This window comes from Neoarius graeffei, chromosome 2 (assembly GCF_027579695.1).
Source record: "Neoarius graeffei isolate fNeoGra1 chromosome 2, fNeoGra1.pri, whole genome shotgun sequence".
NCBI lineage: Eukaryota > Metazoa > Chordata > Actinopteri > Siluriformes > Ariidae > Neoarius > Neoarius graeffei.
The window spans coordinates 24946915-24967045 of record NC_083570.1 but is presented as its reverse complement, the minus strand read 5'-3'; the positions used below and the strand labels follow the sequence as shown (position 1 = coordinate 24967045).

General features: G+C 41.8%; 1 protein-coding gene across 1 annotated transcript in view; it reads right to left on the bottom strand.

Annotated features, from left to right (window-relative positions):
• Positions 1–20131, bottom strand: part of LOC132869202 (capping protein, Arp2/3 and myosin-I linker protein 3-like) — a 250085-nt gene that overhangs the window by 116809 nt on the left and 113145 nt on the right. The window contains exons 13-19 of the mRNA XM_060902539.1: positions 19551–19660; positions 17595–17672; positions 11015–11091; positions 10205–10309; positions 9900–9969; positions 6478–6559; positions 6221–6317 (exon numbers count right to left, since the gene is read on the bottom strand). Of these exons, the coding sequence (XP_060758522.1) occupies positions 6221–6317; positions 6478–6559; positions 9900–9969; positions 10205–10309; positions 11015–11091; positions 17595–17672; positions 19551–19660 (619 nt within the window). The remainder of the gene's footprint in view (positions 1–6220; positions 6318–6477; positions 6560–9899; positions 9970–10204; positions 10310–11014; positions 11092–17594; positions 17673–19550; positions 19661–20131) is intronic.

Below are 20131 nucleotides of genomic sequence, written 5' to 3'. Positions count from 1 at the left end.
TTTACTGATCGTTGCCCATGTGGACGCAATATGTTTTTAAATAATATCTCGTTGCCGTTGTCGTGTGGATGTAGCCTTAGTGTGGTTTCGAGCAATGCATAGTATCACTCCTTCCCAAAATCTCTCCTCCTCTCCTACCACTGCCATAACCTATTCATTATGTGTCTCTACCCCATTCCTCTTTGTGCCTTCACCCATAGAAGGAGCTTCCATCACCATGGCCCCCCGGGAGGACGATGCCTCTCCAACCTCATCTACCCTTCAGCTACCTCCACTGACACCTTCTGGATCACTGCTGGATTATGGAACTGACAATCTGCCACATGGAAGGCTGACTTCATCTCGGCCTATGCCTCCCTCCTATCATTCCATGTCCTTGCACTGACCGAGACCTGGATTTCACTTGACAACACCACAATATCTGCAGCCCTCTCCACCTCCTTCTCTCAAACCCCTTGACTGTCTGGTCGTCAAAGTGGTGGTACTGGCTTATTGATCTCTCAGTCATGGAAGTTTTCAACTCTTCCACTCTCTTACCTCTCCATCTCTTCCTCTGAATTTCATGTTTCATTCTCCTCTTTTGTTAATCTGTCCGTCATTGTTGTTTATTGCCTGCCAGGTCCTGTGGGATGTTTCTTTGATGAACTGGACATCCTACTCAGCATCTTCCCAGATGACGGCACCTCACTGATGCTCCTGGGAGACTTCAACCTTCACCTAGAAGCCTCCCACTCTGCTGCCTTCCTTCCACTACTCCACTCCTTTGATCTCTCCCTGCTGCACTCACTTCCAACCCATAAAGCTGGCAACCTCCTTGACCTGGTCTTCCTCAGAAACTGCTCCATCTCAGATCCCACAAGTTACCCCTCTCTATCTGTCTGACTACCACTTCATTTCAGGTTACCTGGTCTGGCACTATATCAGCACCACACCCACTTATCACTGGTGTCCCTCAAGGTTCAGTCCTTGGGCCTCTTTTCTTCTCCCTCTACATCTCATCTCGGGTCATGGTCTATCCTACCACTGCTAGGCTGATGACACTCAATTTTTTCTCTCTTTTCCTCCTTCTGACACACAGGTCTCTGCTTGCATCTTTGCTTGCATCTTTGCTTGCATGTGTGACATCCAGTGCTGGATGGACAACCATCACCTGAAGCTCAACCCAGGCAAAAAGGAGGTGATCTACATTCCTGCTCCATCCTCTCTACCCCTGGATGTCGTCATCCCTCTGGGGGACATCTATGTGTCACTTTCACCCAATGCAAAGAACCTAAGGGTGGTGTTTGACAACAGACTCTCCTCCTCAATGAACACTGCTGCAGCAGATGTGTAGATTTCTCCTCTACAACATCCGAAGGATCTGCCCCTTCCTCACCACCCACTCTACTCAGCTCCTTGTCCAAGCACTGATCCTCTCATACTTGGACTACTGCAACTTTCTCCTTTCTGGCCTTCCAGCATCTGCCATCAGACCTCTGCAGCTCATCCAGAATGCTGCAGCCAACCTGGTTTTGTAACGGTGCCACCCAAGGTTTAAGTGTAACTTTAGTTCAGGCGCCAGGCAGGCCCAAAATCCTGCCACTTAACTAAAAGTAACCACCGCCAGCAATAACAAAACAATAACAAAAAGTAAGTTTCAAACGTGCATATTCTGTTTACTCAAATTTTCTCCACCGACAGCAAATCATAAATCTATAACAAAACCAAATTTCCAGGCGTGCATGTATTGTTTTACTTACTCACAAAAAATAATGGCATTAATAGTACTCCATAACAAGCCGGGCACGTAGCACTCTCAAACAAAAATAGGATACTTCAGTTTCTTTCAATGTTTGCACGTTTTCAAAGTTCAAACTCAAAGTTATGCTCCCAATTCGGTGAAAGGGGCACGAAAAATAAACAAAAATGTCATGTAAACCCAGGGTTCATGTTGTTAGGGTTTTGCTGAGAATTGAACCCAGGTCGCTGGTGTAATGATCCAGCAAACCCCCACTAGGCCACCAGGGGAATGACTCACATGCAGAGGAGTGAGGCAAAAGTAGAGTAAAAAAACAGTTTATTTACAATATTTACAATCCAAGGCAAAAACAAAAGTATAATCCAAACGCTCAGAAAATAACCGGGGAAAAAACCAAAAGTTCAAAATCAAAACAAAGAGCCAAAAACCAGAAAAGAAGAGGCAAAAATTCAAACGCTCAGAAGATCCAAAAATAGTAAATACAAAGTCCAAAAAAGTCCAAAAGAAAGCAAAGTACAAAAACCACAAAGACAAAGGCAAGGAACATGGAACAGAGGTCTCTAGTGATAACATAACAGCACAAAGACTCCGTGACTAGGGACCAAACTGAGGAAGTATTTATACACAGGGAAATTAAGAAACTGGGCAGGGCAGGAAATAAAGAACAGGTGGGGGTAAAAGGCACATGGAAACAGGCAATCAAAACAAACACAAAACACAGAAGCGGTGGCGGCCTCTAGAGGCCAAAACAAACATGACAAGATAAAGCAATAACAGCGGCCTCTAGAGGCCAAGACAGTCCCCAGTTCTAACACGTGTGTGTGTGTGTGTTTGGGCTTGTATGTTTGTGAATGTTAGCGTGTGTAGAGGGAGAGAGCGTTTGTAGTTCCAGTGAGTTGTAGCACTTGGTAAACGAGCAGCAAGGTGCGTGTGGATTAACGGTTTAACTCACAGTTCTGGAGCTGGCTGTTTAGAATGGACTGTCCTGGATCTGAAGCTTCAACAGACCTTAGCCATCCGCTTCCCGCATCGGGCTTGAAGTAGCTGTTAGCCACTCTCACCTGTGGCTTGCGATGTTCCTCCGTCACGGAAATCTGGCTTGGGTCGGCTTGCAATCTCCGCCGCAAATTCCGTCATCGGCAACAATGTACAAGTATTCCACTCGGTTTAGCTTCTACTCCAGAATCGCACCTTCACGCTTTGCTCGCACAGGAACCAAACTGAGCTCTGCACTGCTCTGCTGCGCTACACTCACTCTCAGCTACGGATGCAGCATAGTGACATTTAAAGCAAGCGCTTCGTCAACCACGCGTGGCCACCCTCCCAATCAGCGTTCACAGGTCTTGCGTGTTGTGTGAGTGCAATGATGAAACAATGTTAATGACATGAGTGCTGTGTCGTGTAGTGTGCTTTTGAAGGTGACAGTCACAGGGGAAAACATTATGTCTCAGGGGCACAATGTATTTCACCACAGTTTCCAACCTCCCTCATTCCTCCCACATTACTTCTCTGCTTGCTGCCGTTCAGTGGCTACCTATCACAGCTCGCATCAAATTTACAACATTGGTGCTAGCTTACAAGGCAGTCAAGGGGTCAGGTCCAGCATACCTCCAGAGGCTGATCCAACCCTATACACCAGCCAGATCCCTAAGCTCCGTTACTACTGTTCATCTGTCCTCTCTGCTTCTGCCCAGCCTGCTCAAGACAACTGTCTGTCCTGGCTCCCCGTTGGTCAAATTACCTTCCCATTGAGGTCAGAACTGCCAACTCTCTGACCATCTTCAAGCCAGACTGAAGACCCACCTCTTCAGCCTGCACCTCTCCCCTGCTTCCTTGCCCACTGTGTAATTGCATAGTGGTCTTGACCAAACCAGGCTGTGTACTGGCTAGCCTGAGGTTAGACATTGGAGTTTTATTTTTCTCTATTTAGTTGTTCTTTGTCAGCTCATTTGTATGGTAGAATTGTTTTGTTTTCCTTGGCTGGTTGCTGGTACTTCAACAGAATATTACACTTAATGTTATTCTATCACTTGTCCAGTTAGTACTAGCTGCGGTCTCAAAAGTCACAGGCGGCAAATCGCTGTCTGTGGCTTGTTATGCCGCCGGCTATTGTCAGTCGAGTCACAAAATTTAATATTAAATATTTCTGACGGCAAAAAAAGTTGTGAACGTAAATTACATCCACTATGTCATGTATGTCCGTTGCCGCGTCAACTTTGTTTACATCCTCGACATGAGTGCAGCCATTACTGCCCCTTGTGCCATATGTAAGCCGTACTCTGATTGGCTTAGAGTGTTCCATGGACTGTGAATGGTTCATACCATCATGTGACTCACAAATGGCGACGAAGAGAGTTGCAAGCGGCTCCATGCTGGATGCGTGGCTAAAAAGGTCTAGAGGGAAAGGTAAGTACGTTTTGAACGCAAATTTATTCTGTCATTGTGTTGATATAGAAAAATAAATACGTCTTAGTCCACCATTTCTCAGCCTTGCTTAAGACATTATAATCACAGTTCGTAAAGTTGACTCTGCGTTTGTCAGCTGCTCGAAAAAACAAACTGTGTGCGTAACAACGCGAATCAAGCTTAAGCTAGATGACCCGCCTCAAATACCCGTCCCGGGTAAATGTTATCCCAATTTTAGATGACCTGTTCCAAACCATCCCGCCCCATGAAAAATTCGTACTTGCATCTCTCTCTCTCTCTCTCTATATATATATATATATATATATATATATATATATATGTATATATATATATATATATATATATATATATACACACACACACACTCATATAATATTTGTTGTGCCTAACCCGCACTAAATAACTAGATTTATATAATTTCTATTCAGTAGGCCCCTACATGATTAGGTTGATGAGATTTGGATAAAAGTTATTTTCAATAGAAATGCTGAGACTGTCAATGAGTGCTGCTAGCTGCTGTTTTTTAATAACGATGAAGTCAGCTGATGAAGTACATGTAGCTGCATTTTATGTAACAGTTTACTGACTGCCAAAAAATAAACATTTTGATTATAATTGAAGTTGTTTTGTTCTTCATCTGTATTCAAGATTTCACCATATTCTTCAATAGTATTAGAGAATCTGGAGAAACTTGTCACCTTAGCTTAGTCAAAGTGCACATCAGACTTAAAATTATTATATCATCCATATGTGGATTTCAATCGGACTACTTTTTATGTGTTTGTTTGCAAATATTTCTGAAATTTGATAAAATGACTGAGGTATGGTTTCATATTTCAAGTTTCCAAATAGTATTGATTACCCTTTATTTTCACTGTTAAAAGTTACCAGAGGCCACCATTTCTCAGTGCATTTCATAAAATTTTCCGTGCCCAAAGGGGGCGCACCCCCCTTTGAAACCCCTCCTGCACGCTTTGCGTGCATTATGTCTGCCGCTGGCAGACATTTTACCATTTTGCACCCTGCTGTAAATTATTTGTACCCTGCTATTCTCCCAAACTTTGAAGCCCCTGTACTAGAACCTTCTTGTCTTAGCCTAACAATAAGCAACACCGGACAATGTGCAATATAATGTGAAATATAAAGTGCAATATCTCTCCTGCTGCCACCCCCTTCCCCCCCTCTTCCCCATATCTTATTCTTTTTATACTTGTATATGTAAATAATTTATTTTAATTTATCTTGAAGTTTTCTCTATTTTCTCTGTTTATCTGTAATGATGCTGCTGGAATCTTAATTTCCCTGAGGGAACCCGCCCAAAGGGATCAATAAAATTTTATCTAATCTAATCTAAGTGCAGCACTTCTTTTACCTGACTTTTGCACTTCTTGTACGTCACTCTGGATTAGAGCTTCCGCTAAATGCCATGTTATGTAACATCCATCCATCCATTTTGGCATATCACAACAGTGACATGGCCGCTCTGATGGCTTCAGCCATCAAAGTGTCTAGGGAACATTACAGTAGTGGTTTCCCATTGCCAGTACGATTATTATAGAGGTTTTCTCCTCTCAACCATTCACACTCACGGACAATTTAGAGCCACCAATTAGCCTAACCTGTATGTGTTTGGACTGTGAGAGAAAACGGAGCACCCAGAGGAAACCCATGCAGAACATGCAAACTCCAGACAGAAAGGCTCCCATTAGCCACTGGGCTCAAACCCAGAACCTTCTTGCTGTGAGGCGACAGCGTTAACCACTTACACCACTGTGCCACCATAATGTAACATAGGTACCGTAGTTTAAAACCAATATGGTTTTTGTCATGGAAAAATATGAATTGCTAAAATTGCTTATTGCAGTTTAAAAAAAATAAAGCAATGCTTAGCTCTACGGGGTAAGTGTTCAATTCACAAAGTAGTCTCTATTTTTTTAATGTGTGATGAAAAACAGTTATCTTTGTTCCAACTAGACTCCTTTTTGTCATATTCAGATGTGTATACACTAAATAATCACAAACACACAGACTTGCAAAGGTTTAAAAATGGCATACCTGCTCTTGATGTTAAAATTTTTGCCCAGGTGGAGGTGTCGGAGCGAAGGATGTCTGGACAAACCAGTAAAAACAGTCAGCAGATCCGCGTCAAACCCTAGTGTAAAATGCATAGTTAGCTTTAACCTCAGTAGGACTGAAGTACGTGTGATAATTTAACATCCTGAGAGAGTATAATTCAGTGGATTGCTGAGAAATACAGTTCACCAACAGGCCATACTGTTTTGCATTGGTAGAGTCTTATTAGTGGAGCTCACCGTTGTCTGAGATGTCCAGCGTAGCAATGGACGTGATTCGTGGAAACAAGTCCTGTATAACAGCAGCTCCAGCTGATCGTAGCTATATGAGGATATTTAACACTTATTTAACACTTATTTTCTGTTTACATCAAAATGGCCTCATTGGAATTTTTACTAAGCATGGAAAAATGCTACACACTAATTTCTCTAATAAAGAAAATATTCAATCAAACAAGTAAAATGTATCTATTACATAAATGCTGTTTATATTAGTATCAATCAGTATAAATATAGGCCATATCAGGGTTTTAAAAATGCATTTCATGTTTGTATTGTGATAAAAATAAAAGTAGATGACCTTGGTAGTCCTGATAAGACTCTTCTGGATGTAATTGTGTTGAATGTGGCATTTTTTTAAACAATAAATAAATACATAAACACCACTTTGCGAATGCATGCTAATGTTAATGAGAAATAAATCAGATTTTTTTATTTATGAAGTCTAATGAAGTAAATCCCTTTTATATACAGCAGGGTACAAAAGTCCGAGACCACGCCGAAAATCCCCCCCCCCCCCCCCCCCCTTTAAAATTGGAAATAAACAAAAAATTGTCCCTATATCAAAAGGGGGTCTGAAGAAATATGAAGTAATTCTAATATTAATGTAAATATTCCTAAATCAGGTTACTGCTGATTACATAATTAAATCAAATGATCAACATTTTTAAGCATTTTCACTAGTGGGCTCAGATTTTTGGACTTCACTGTCCAAACACTCAAAAATTATGAGGACAGGTGTAAATGTGTATCATTATAACAAGATAAACAACTGTGAAAAAAGTTATACTGTTAATGCCAGAAAGCACTGTTGACAATATGCGGCAGCCTGGGAATACCTGTCACATAGTCAAATTTTCTACTGCATCATATTTCTATAGTAGTATGAAAAAAAACAAACATTTTTTTCTTAAAATCTTAAAATTTGGTTATCCCAAAACTAAAAATGGTGAAAACTGCATTCAAATATTTCATTCCAAGTCCACTGACAGTCACCCTGCCTACCTCTACATTTATAACTTTTATGACTAGTTTTATAGAATTACAATATAAGCTTACAACAGGAAGTGAGATCTCACTTTGATTATCAGGATTGCTCGCATCAATCTCTGTTTCATCACTGGAGATAAAATTCACTTGACTGATCCCTGTTCATGTTCACTTCAATGAGGAAATAACCACCGATGAATTCAGTCACTTCTGCTCTGCTAATAAATTTCCTTTCCTTTTTATTATGCTATGTAATGCTCTTAAAACTTTGTCCACTGTGTGTTTGAGCTGATTACACACTAGGATTATGTTCATTTGGCTACAGCATGTACACAATTGGAACTTGTTCTTGATTTTAAGATTCCTGTTCTTGGCTGTCAGGAGTGGAACCCAATGTGGTCTTCTGCTGTTCCATGCTGAGATGCTTTTCTGTTCACCATGATTGTAAAGAGTTGCTATGAGTTGCTATATTCTTCCTGGCAGCTCAAACCAATCTGGGGTGGGTTTCCCAGAAGCATTGTAGCACAAAGATAATTGTTAAATGGTAGAGCGAGCATCACAATGAACACTCCTCTCTCCTAGTTAAGATGCTCTTAGCGTTAAGAGGCTTTTGGGAAACCCACCCCTGGCCATTTTCCTCTAACCTCTCTTCGCAACAAGATGTTTCCACCCACAGAACTGTCGCTCACTCAATGTTTTTTGTTTTCTGCACCATTCTGTGTAAACTCTAGATACTGTTGTGTGTGAAAATCCCAGGAGATCAGCAGTTTCTGAAATACTCAAGCCAGTCAATCTGGTACCAACACCCATGCCACAGTGAAAGTCACAGAGATCACTATTTTTCCCATTCTGATGTCTGAAATAAACATTAACTGAAGTTCTTGATTTGTATCTGCATGATTTTATGCATTTGTGCTGCTGTCAAGGGATTGGCTAACTAGAGAACTGCATAAAACAGCAGGTGTATAGGTGTTCTTAATAAAGTGGCCAGTGAGTGTCACTAACAAATTGATCAAAGCCTTACATTCACACCTTGAGATGAAGTACTTTTTTATAATGTTCTAATATTAAACATAATGTTCACTTCATTTACATTTAATGTGTTTAGGAACTGAATTCTTCTACATGTTCAAACTACAAATATCAAATTTATGAACTTCATGAACTTCAGCCACAAATATCAGTTATCGGTGTCCTGGATTGCTAATAATCGGTATCAGACCAGAAAAAAAAAAACCTATCAGTCAACCCCTAGTCAAGTATTAAATTCACTATCTGCCATGATCAAATATCATAGCGGCAATGTTTGATATTCAATTTGATCCTGAGTTTATTCAGGGCTTTGAGAGTACATAATGAAACCATATTGGATGTACGAAATTTAATCACAAAGTTTGGATACACCTACATGTTTATAGTTTTTTTCTGTATTTTGGCTAATTTCTACATTGTCAAACAATATTAAAGACATCAAAACTATGAAATATGAACTAAAATATGGAAAATATATGGAATTATGTGGTACACAAAAAGTATTTAAAAAACAAAAAATGTTTGGTACAAAAGTATGGGGCAGCCATGGTCTACAGGTTAGAGATGCAGCTTTGTGATCAAAACATTGCTGGTTTGATTCCCTAGACCAACAGTGTGGGTGGGGGCCGTGACTAATGTATATGTGACACAGAAGCATTTTTATATTTTAGATTCTTCAAAGTAGCCAGCGTTTACCTTGATGACGCTTTGCACACTATTGACATTATCTTAACCAGCTTCATGAGGTCATCACCTTGAATGTGTTTCAATTAACAGGTATGCCTTGTCAAAAGTTAATTAGTGGAATTTCTTACCTTCTTAATCTGTTTGAGATCAAAGAGTGAATAATAAAAAGACAGTAAATGGGTCTATTCCACAACTGAAGTGATCCATATTATGTCAAGAACCGCTCAACTAAGTAAAGAGAAACGACAGTCCATCATTCCTTTCAGACATAAAGTGTCTTTCAGTGAACAAAAATAAAGAATAAACATTGAATTAGAAGCTGTATCCAAACTTTTGACTGGTAGTCTATTTATATTTACAGCAATTTTACCTCAGTTTTGGTTTCTGGTTTGTTTGCTGCTGAACTGGACATCTGACAGGTTTTCCCAGCAGACTACATACAAACATGCTACAACATTTACAAAAATGGTGCTGATACATGTTTTGAATTTCGACATTGTTTTGATAAACTACTGAAAACAAGACAATCCTCAAAACAAGTCTGCGTTACTAATAATCTAGGCATTTTTCAAACCGTTTATTGCTGCCCCCTCAAGGTATGCAACATGATATACTGTATATCATACATTTCCATTCCTTAATCATGCCACAAGAATACACAGATTAGGAGATACCTCGCAGCTGCTGATGTCGAGATGCATGTCATTGATATGGGGGTTGTTGGTCAGACCTAAGAACAAATTTCTTTCAAAGAAAGAAAGAAAGAAAGAAATTTTAATATTAACATTACACTCACGTTGCTACACCATTCTGTAAGCTAATATCTACTGAACATGATGAAAAATCTAAATCCATTCTTGTTGGACTTGAGACGGCAATCATATAAAAGAGACTTCATTTACTTCACAGAAAAAAGGAACTTGGTGAATGAGCTGTGGACTCGACCTCCGGCCTTCAAGAATGAGTGTGGGTGTCTCACCTGAGGGCTTCCAGCGGCAGCTTCATGGAGGCCAAACTGACGTGTGTGAGACTGAATGCAGAGCTGAAGAACTGACGGAACAACGGCAGAGTCTCCTTCACCTTCCTATTTGGGGGAAATATGATATGAGAGATAAGACACAGTGAACAGATGCATTAGATACATGCACACATATTATTTTGCATCTGATTGGTAGAAATAAGTGGGGTTTTTTGTATTATTGAACTATTTCAGCTCTTTTAGATTTGGTTCAGTAATAAATCTGATTGAGGGGTTTTTCTGCTCATCATTGTGAAAAGATTAAGTGTATAATAATGGTGTTAATGGACTTAATTAAGCATAAATTGCTTGTCTAAGATTATCGTCTTGCTAATTTGGTTAGTTGAATTTGATTTTTAATACAAAAGCAAATATCATCTATAGGTAACACTCAGGATAATGTGTAATAGGCATTTCTGGTAGATGGTATGAACTAACATGAGCTAGCTTGCTAGCTAGCTAATGAACCTAGCAAGGTACTGAAATCCCAAAAGCATTTGGCTAAAATAGCTAGCCAGCTAACATTACCATTATTTGTATAAGGTGTATAATAGTTGATGGTGTTCACTAAAACATAGCTGTTGCTTAGTTAAGATAAGAACAGACTTGAAAATAGAGCATTTTTTATTTGTGTAATCAAATAAACACACACATGCACCATGTAGTGATTGTACACCTTACGGTAGTTTTATGCATTATGTTAAAATAGGCAATTTGTTATCAGTCTATTATGTAATGGATAGAAAGGAAGAGAGATAGAATGAATCTAACCTGTGAGCAAAGGAGTTTTTCGAGAGGTTGAGGTAAGAAAGGTCAGCGCAGCAGCCCCGGAGCAGAGCCCCAAACAGCTGGAGGTTGAACACAAAGAAAGATAGCGAGAGAGAGAGCAAGAGAGAGAGAGAGAGAGAGAGGGAGAGAGAAAATCATGAAAGAAAAGAAGAAAAAGAAAAGATAAACAGTGAAACTGCAAAATACAGTATGTGAGAAAACCAGGAACAAATTCAACCCCATCCACCAAACTATCAGCATCCAACATACAGCATGTCAAACCTCAGTACGCCTTCTGGTACCTCATTTACACCCATCTTATCTGCCTTTGAGATCATTTGCTCAAGGATAATTTGATTTGTAACATGATCTTGAACAGAAAGAACATGAAGGCAACAGGAAGCTAATGGTTTTCCTCTGAAAGCCAAACGTGTGCATTTTTGCAGCAGTATTCACATTTGGTGCATTCTGCTTGAAAATGGTGTATTATGAAGAATTTCACCAAAATTGGTAGTTGCGCCAAAAGTGGCTTCAGAAATTGTCACCAGATCGCGAGCTCAAATCTTGATCCCACATCTATCTTTGGCCCGGGACTCTATGTATGGTGATGACACAGTGGTGTAGTGGTTAGCACTGTCGCCTCACAGCAAGAAGGTTCTGGGTCCTACGGCTAACAAGGGCCTTTCTGTGTGGAGTTTGCCTGTTCTCCCCGTGTCTGTGTGGGTTTCCTCCGGGTGCTCTGGTTTCCCCCACAGTTCAAAGACATATGGTTAGGTTAACACGGGGCAGCCATGGCCTGAAAGTTGGGCTGAAGTGCCCAACTGCTCCCTGGGTGGTGTAGCATAGCTGCTCACTGCTCTGGGTATGTGTTTGTGCTCATTGCTCACTTGTGTGTGCATGTGTGTGTTCACTGCTTCAGATGGGTTAAATGCAGAGGAAACATTTCACTGTGCTTAAGTCTGTGCTTGAGTGTATGTGTGATAAATAAAGGCTTCTTGGTGTATGTGAGATAAACTGGCCTTACTTTCTAGGTGGCCGGGATGGTACAGTATTACTGTTTTGTCCTGTCAATCAGAGAGGCACTAACCAATTATACTGTAGGTGTCTGTGAGCTCATGTATGTGAAAGAGGGCAGATAACACTTTCCTCCATTTCCAGAATATATACATCAGCGTAACATGTCTCGGCGAAAGCTAGCAGTTAGTATTTCTCCAGTAATAGGGGAAAGTTATTCAGACAAACAATGTGTTTTAATACACCATGTAAATCTGGCAACCCTTCTCACAACATACTGTGTCTTGCAAAAGTATTCATCCTCCTTTGTGTTTGTCCTGTTATGTTGCATTACAAGATGGAATTAAAATGGATTTTTTTGAAGGTTAGCACCGGGCGGCACGGTGGTGTAGTGGTTAGCGCTGTCGCCTCACAGCAAGAAGGTCCGGGTTCGAGCCCCGTGGCCGGCGAGGGCCTTTCTGTGCGGAGTTTGCATGTTCTCCCTGTGTCCGCGTGGGTTTCCTCCGGGTGCTCCGGTTTCCTCCACAGTCCAAAGACATGCAGGTTAGGTTAACTGGTGACTCTAAATTGACCGTAGGTGTGAATGTGAGTGTGAATGGTTGTCTGTGTCTATGTGTCAGCCCTGTGATGACCTGGCGACTTGTCCAGGGTGTACCCCGCCTTTCGCCCGTAGTCAGCTGGGATAGGCTCCAGCTTGCCTGCGACCCTGTAGAACAGGATAAAGTGGCTAGAGATAATGAGATGAGATGAGATGAGAAGGTTAGCACCATTTCATTTACACAATATGCCTACCACTTAAAAGGTGCAAACTGTTGTTTTACTGTGACACAAACAATGATGATGGAGTCTCCCATCGGGCTGACGGATGAGTAGGCAGTCAGGCTATTTGTCCATGTGAGTCCACCTGTTTGAGTAGAGTCCAAATCTTGATGCACAGAATTTCCCACAGGTGTTGCTGAGGAAGACGTCTGTGGGAGGTGTGCCTTGCTTGCACTGCTCTCGTTTCTCCTTTATGGCCAGTGTTCTTTTTTGTTCAAAAGCTCTGATGCCCGTAGAGCACAACTGCCACCAGTGTTGGTGGTCAGGAGCATGGTATCCCAAGAGGCAATGTCTATGTCATAGGCTTTGAGGCTTGTCTTCAAGGTATCCTTGTAGCATTTGCATGATCTTCTAGGATTTCAGTGTCCCTGTTTCAGCTGACCATACAACAACATCTTGGGTATCCTGGAGTCTTCCATGTGGACGACGTGTCCTGTCCAACGCAGCTGGCTCTGAACTAACTGGCTTTCTATGCAGGGTAGTCCACATCTCTCCAGGACTTCCAGGTTGGAGACCTTGTCTTGCCATCTTATGTTCATGATTTTTCGCAGGCAGAGATGGGAATATCTGTCCATAGGACCACTTTAAGCCATACACTCCACAGAGTGGGGCTTTATGGAAGAGTGGCCAGAAAAAAAATCATTGCTTAAGAAAACATATTTGGAGTTTGCCCAACAGTATGTGGCAGACTCCCCAAACACATGGAAGAAGATTCTCTGGTCAAATGAAAGAAAGAAAGCATAACTTTATTCATCACACACTTGTCAAATTTCCTCTCTGCATTTAACCCATCTGAAGCAGTGAACACACACATGCATACACATGAGCAATGAGCGCACACACATACCCAGAGCAGTGGGCAGCCATGCTAACAGCACCCAGGGAGCAGTTGGGAGTTAGGTGCCTCACTCAAGGGCACCTCAGCCTAAGGCCGTCCCATATTAACCTAACCACATGTCTTTGAATTGTGGGGGAAACTGGAGCACACCCACGCAGACACGGGGAGAACATGTAAACTCCACACAGAAAGGCCCTCGCCGGCCGCTGGGTTCGAACAGAGAACCTTCTTGCTGTGAGGCAACCGTGCTAACCACTTATACCACCGTGCCGCCCAATAAGACTAAAACTGATCTGTTTGGCCATCATGGGAAATGCCATGTGTGGCGCAAACCCAACATCCTGAGAAGACCATTCCTACAGGGAAGCATGGTGGTGGCAGCATGATGCTGTGGGGATGTTTTTCATCTGCAGGGACAGGAAAGCTGGTCAGGATTGAAGGAAAGATGGATGGCACTGAATACAGGGCAATCCTGGCAGTAAAACTGTTTAAGTCGGCCAGAGGTTTGAGACTGGGATGAAGGTTCATGTTCCAGCAGGACGATGACTTGAAACATACTGCTAAAGCTACACTGGAGTGGTTTACAGGGAAACATTTAAAGGTCTTGGAATGGCCTAGTCCAGTGGTTCTCAAACTTTTTTCACCAAGTACCACCTCAGAAAATACTTGGCTCTCCAAGTACCACCATAATGACCAACATTAAAATACAGTAGCGTAGTAGGCCTAAGTATTCATTAAAAACAAGGCGGAGGTTTTATTTAACAAGTATATTTAATATTGTTGGCCACTGTAACATTACACACAGTACTTTGAACAGTAACACTGTGTTTAAATATAGGAAAATAAAACACTGTACTTAAATAATGAATCAAATAAATTGGCCAAATCTGCAACATCTGTAGTCTCATCAAGCTGTATGGTAAAATATCTACTGTTCTTAATGTGCTCAATCAGTGTCTTTTTAACATCGTCAGCCATGTCATTTATTCTCCTTGACACGGTGTCATTTGAAAGCGGCACCAAGTTTAACTCTCTGGCAGCTTTCTCTCCACACATGATGCGTGTCATCTCTTTGGCTAATGGTAAACACAGCAGTTCCCCGATTGTGTGCGGCTTACCGGCTCTGGCGAGCAGGAGGCTGGCACGATATGAAGCTTCCTGTGCTTTGGCTACGGGTGTACCATAGGACAGAATGGTGGACTTGGACTGCTTCAGTTCATCACGTTTTCGTTTAAAAAAAATCCACTGGTTTGTCCTTTAGTGCTGTGTGTTTGGTTGTAAGATGCAGTTTGAGATGCGATGGTTTCATGGACTCATTGCTCAGAACGTCCCCGCATACAACACACTGCGGCCTGGGCAGCTCCTCTGTCCCGCTCCAAATGAATCCCAGTTTTATGTATTTTTTGTCATACTTCCTCCTCACTGGTTTCTGCCGTTTGCTAGCAGTTCTGGAGCTGGTTTTGCCACTGTCGTTAGCATCTGCGCTTGGCTCACACACGTCCTCTTCAGTTCTCCCTCTCTCCTGATCCACGCTCCCATTCGCGGATTTAAGCCACGACAGTAATTTTGTCATACTCGTCATAATTAGCAAAGCCACCTCCACCTTTTCCCATCACAGCCTAGTCTACCAATGGCGGATAACCGTCTGTCAGCGGAACCGGCGGGAATGCGTACGTACGCTACGTATGGCTACCCAGAAGCACTTGCAAACTTTTTAAAATTATTAACTTAATTTGTATCTCCTTTCATTTTCTTGTCATCGGTTGATAAGATATTTTCATCCATTCGGATATTATGGAAAGTATTTCACGTTTTATTTTATTTTTTAAATTTTATATATATTTAATTAAGTGATTCTTTGGCGTACCACTAGAATGGAGCCCGCGTACCACAGTTTGAGAATCACTGGCCTAGTCAAAGCCCAGACCTCAATCCAATTGAGAATCTCTGGCCTAACTTGAAGATTGCTGTACACCAATGCAACCCATCTAACTTGAAGGAGTTGGAGCAGTTTTGCCTTGAGGAATGGGCAAAAATCCCAGTGGCTAGATGTGCTAAGCTAATAGAGACATACTCCAAGAGACTTGCAGCTGTAATTGCAGCAAAAGTTGGCTCTACAAAGTATTGACTTTGGGGGGTTGAATACCTATGCACACTCCAGATTTCTGTTTATTCACCTCAATTACTGTTTGTGTCACAATAAAACAACAATTTTCGCCTTTAAAGTGGTAGGCATATTGTGTAAATCAAATGGTGCTAACCCCCAAAAAATCCATTTTAATTCCAGCTTGTAATGCGACAAAACAGGATAAACATGAAGGGGGATGAATACTTTTGCAAGACACTGTACGTGTCAGTTTTAAACAAACATAACAGTCATGCCACAGTGTATTCCGTATTTATGGTTATTGTACTAGAAGGTGAAAATGTTCTTCATCTTTAGCTGTGTAACAAAGGTCTGCAGGTTTCTGTGCCAAAATAGATTGGTGTCTGGAGTTTTATCCACAATCCCTTCAATCTTAAGGCCCGGTCCCACTGGCCGATGGACACAAAACGTATGCAAAAAGGATACAGCGGACGAGCAAAATTTCGGGGGTGGCTCTATCCGTTTTCATCCGCTCCAGAAATGGACAAAATTGGCGAAAATTTGCGAAAACAGAACGGAAAAGAACGGACGTGGGTAGTATATAGCGGGGATGTTAAACGCATGTTCATAGGAAGCCTAGCGGATGAAAGCGGATGGAAGTGGATGACAGCTCCGAAGGGGTTACTGGTGATAACTGAGAAGCGGACGCATAGCAGAAAGAGCGGATGCATAGCGGATGAAGGGGATGCATCACGTACGCCTAACGGAAACAAAGGGGATGTTGCGCGGATGTATATCGGATGCAGACCGTTCACTGCGCATGCGGGGGGTATGAATTGCGTCTGCTCCGCGGATATAAAGGGATGCAGCACGAACGCCGTCAGCATAAAGCGGAAAGACGTGCTGGCGGCTACATCGATACATCTCTACTACATCTCGTTTTTGAAGAAGGCTACATTGATACATCTCTACTACATCTTGTATCAACACCATGGTGCGCCAGTCAGGCAAGAAAAGGAAGTCCGTGCCTACTCGTTCAAGCCCTGGCAAGGTGAAGAAGGTCAGAACCAGCACCCCACCCCCTGACACTGACTGTGATGATGAGACTGCTGCTAGGTGTCCTTCTACATACTCTAGACATACTCCAGACATCCTAAATATACGAGATACATCCCAGATATAAACGCTTTGTCCGTTTTGAATACTTTATATACGAGATGCATACGCTTACATCCTTTCTATTTCTGTGCTACTAACGATGAATAGACGTTTCATGTACCTTATCTTTCCTCCCTCTTTCCGTTTTCAGCTGCAGCGGATGTGAGTTGCGAGGATGCCCAGAGGATGCAGAGAGGATACAGCAGAGGTTTAACGGATGATAACGGACATAGAACGTTTGTTGCTCGTATATGTCGCGGATTTACATCGTACACAGCGGAAAGTTCATCCGTTCTAAAAGTTTTGTGCAGCTCAAAACTTTTTGCGCGGATGAAATCACGGTGGATGGATGCTCGATGGATAGAGCGTATGAAGCACGTATGCAATGAGTACACAACGGATTCATAGCATTTTCCAACGGATGGCAAAGATTTTTTTACGTTTTACATCCTCTTTGCATCCGTAAGTGCAGTGGGACCGGGCCTTTAACTAGAGCCCCAGTCCAGCTGAAGTGAAGCAGCTGCATAGCATGATGCTGCCACCACCATGCTTCACTGTCACCACTTTGGAATCATGTTCATTTTTACTTACGCCCCTCTTTCAGTTATGCCTTGGATATATTTTGAGGAGACAATTCGGAGAAATGGAAAAAGACAGGAAGTACTCACTGAGTCCACACAACAGTCTGTGCCTGATAGGTCCAAGTGGACTAAACAGTTGGGCTGTGACAGGAACATATGCAGATGCTACACAAACATAAATAATCAGCATCAGTTCATCCACTGTGTTAATTGCGAGAATGTTTGATGATAAACATAGTGAAGTACATGCTATGACACAAGTTCCGGCACTTCATGCAGTGCACTGTTTTGTGTATAAATGCAAATGTATGACCATCACGTGATGAGGGCAGATTATGTGTACATCACACATTTGTTATACAGTGGTGCTTGAAAGTTTGTGAACCCTTTAGAATTTTCTATATTTTTGCATAAATATGATCTAAAACAACATCAGATTTTCACACAAGTCCTAAAAGTAGATAAAGAGAACCCAGTTAGACAAATGAGACAAAAATATTATACTTGGTCATTTATTTATTGAGGAAAATGATCCAATATTATATATCTGTGAGAGGCAAAAGTATGTGAACCTCTAGGATTAGCAGTTAATTTGAAGGTGAAATTAGAGTCAGGTGTTTTCCATCATTGGGATGACAATCAGGTGTGAGTGGGCACCCTGTTTTATTTAAAGAACAGGGATCTATCAAAGTCTGATCTTCACAACACATGTTTGTGGAAGTGTATCATGGCACGAACAAAGGAGATTTCTGAGGACCTCAGAAAAAGCGTTGTTGATGCTCATCAGGCTGGAAAAGGTTACAAAACCATCTCTAAAGAGTTTGGACTCCACCAATCCACAGTCAGACAGATTGTGTACAAATGGAGGAAATTCAAGACCACTGTTACCCTCCCCAGGAGTGGTCGACCAACAAAGATCACTCCAAGAGCAAGGCGTGTAATAGTCGGCGAGGTCACAAAGGACCCCAGGGTAACGTCTAAGCAACTGAAGGCCTCTCTCACATTGGCTAATGTTAATGTTCATGAGTCCACCATCAGGAGAACACTGAACAACAATGGTGTGCATGGCAGGGTTGCAAGGAGAAAGCCACTGCTCTCCAAAAAGAACATTGCTGCTCGTCTGCAGTTTGCTAAAGATCACGTGGACAAGCCAGAAGGCTATTGGAAAAATGTTTTGTGGACGGATGAGACCAAAATAGAACTTTTTGGTTTAAATGAGAAGTGTTATGTTTGGAGAAAGGAAAACACTGCATTCCAGCATAAGACCCTTATCCCATCTGTGAAACATGGTGGTGGTAGTATCATGGTTTGGGCCTGTTTTGCTGCATCTGGGCCAGGATGGCTTGCCATCATTGATGGAACAATGAATTCTGAATTATACCAGCGAATTCTAAAGGAAAATGTCAGGACATCTGTCCATGAACTGAATCTCAAGAGAAGGTGGGTCATGCAGCAAGACAACGACCCTAAGCACACAAGTCATTCTACCAAAGAATGGTTAAAGAAGAATAAAGGTAATGTTTTGGAATGGCCAAGTCAAAGTCCTGACCTTAATCCAATGGAAATGTTGTGGAAGGACCTGAAGCGAGCAGTTCATGTGAGGAAACCCACCAACATCCCAGAATTGAAGCTGTTTTGTACGGAGGAATGGGCTAAAATTCCTCCAAGCCGGTGTGCAGGACTGATCAACAGTTACCGCAAATGTTTAGTTGCAGTTATTGCTGCACAAGGGGGTCACACCAGATACTGAAAGCAAAGGTTCACATACTTTTGCCACTCAAAGATATATAATATTGGATCATTTTCCTCAATAAATAAATGACCAAGTATAATATTTTTGTCTAATTTGTTTAACTGGGTTCTCTTTATCTACTTTTAGGACTTGTGTGAAAATCTGATGATGTTTTAGATCATATTTATGCAGAAATATAGAAAATTCTAAAGGGTTCACAAACTTTCAAGCACCACTGTATGCATGTTTGCATATTAGCATATGTGTGTGTGCACAGGCTCATTTGTGTGTGTGTGTGCATGCTGCCTGACCGTTGCGTCCTCTCCGGACAATATGCCAGGGTTCTTGCTCAGGTCCAAATGCAGGAGTGAGTTTGAGTAATCATCATTCGAGCACAGAGCCTGAGAGAGAGAAACCACACCTGAGAGAGAGAGAGAGAGAGAGAGAGAGAGAGAGAGAGAGAGAGAAATGAACAGAAAGACAGATCGCAAGTCTTATACACACACAGTGTCTTGCAAAAATATTGAACCCCCATTCATGTTTGTCCTGTTTTGTTGCATTACAAGATGGAATTAAAATGGATTTTTAGAGGGTTAGCACCATTTGATTTGCACAACATGCCTACCACTTTAAAGGTGAAAATTGTTGTTTTACTGTGACACAAACAATAATTAAGATGAAAAAACAGAAATCTGGAGTGTGCACAGGTATTCACCTCCTTTCGTATGAAACCCCTAAATAAGTGCTGGTCCAACCAATTCACTTCTTAAGTCACATAATTAGTTGATTAAGATCCACCTGTGTGCAATCAAAGTGTCACATGATCTGTCATATGATGGCTATATAAATCAACCTGTTCTGGAAAGACCCTGACTCTGCAACACTACAAAAC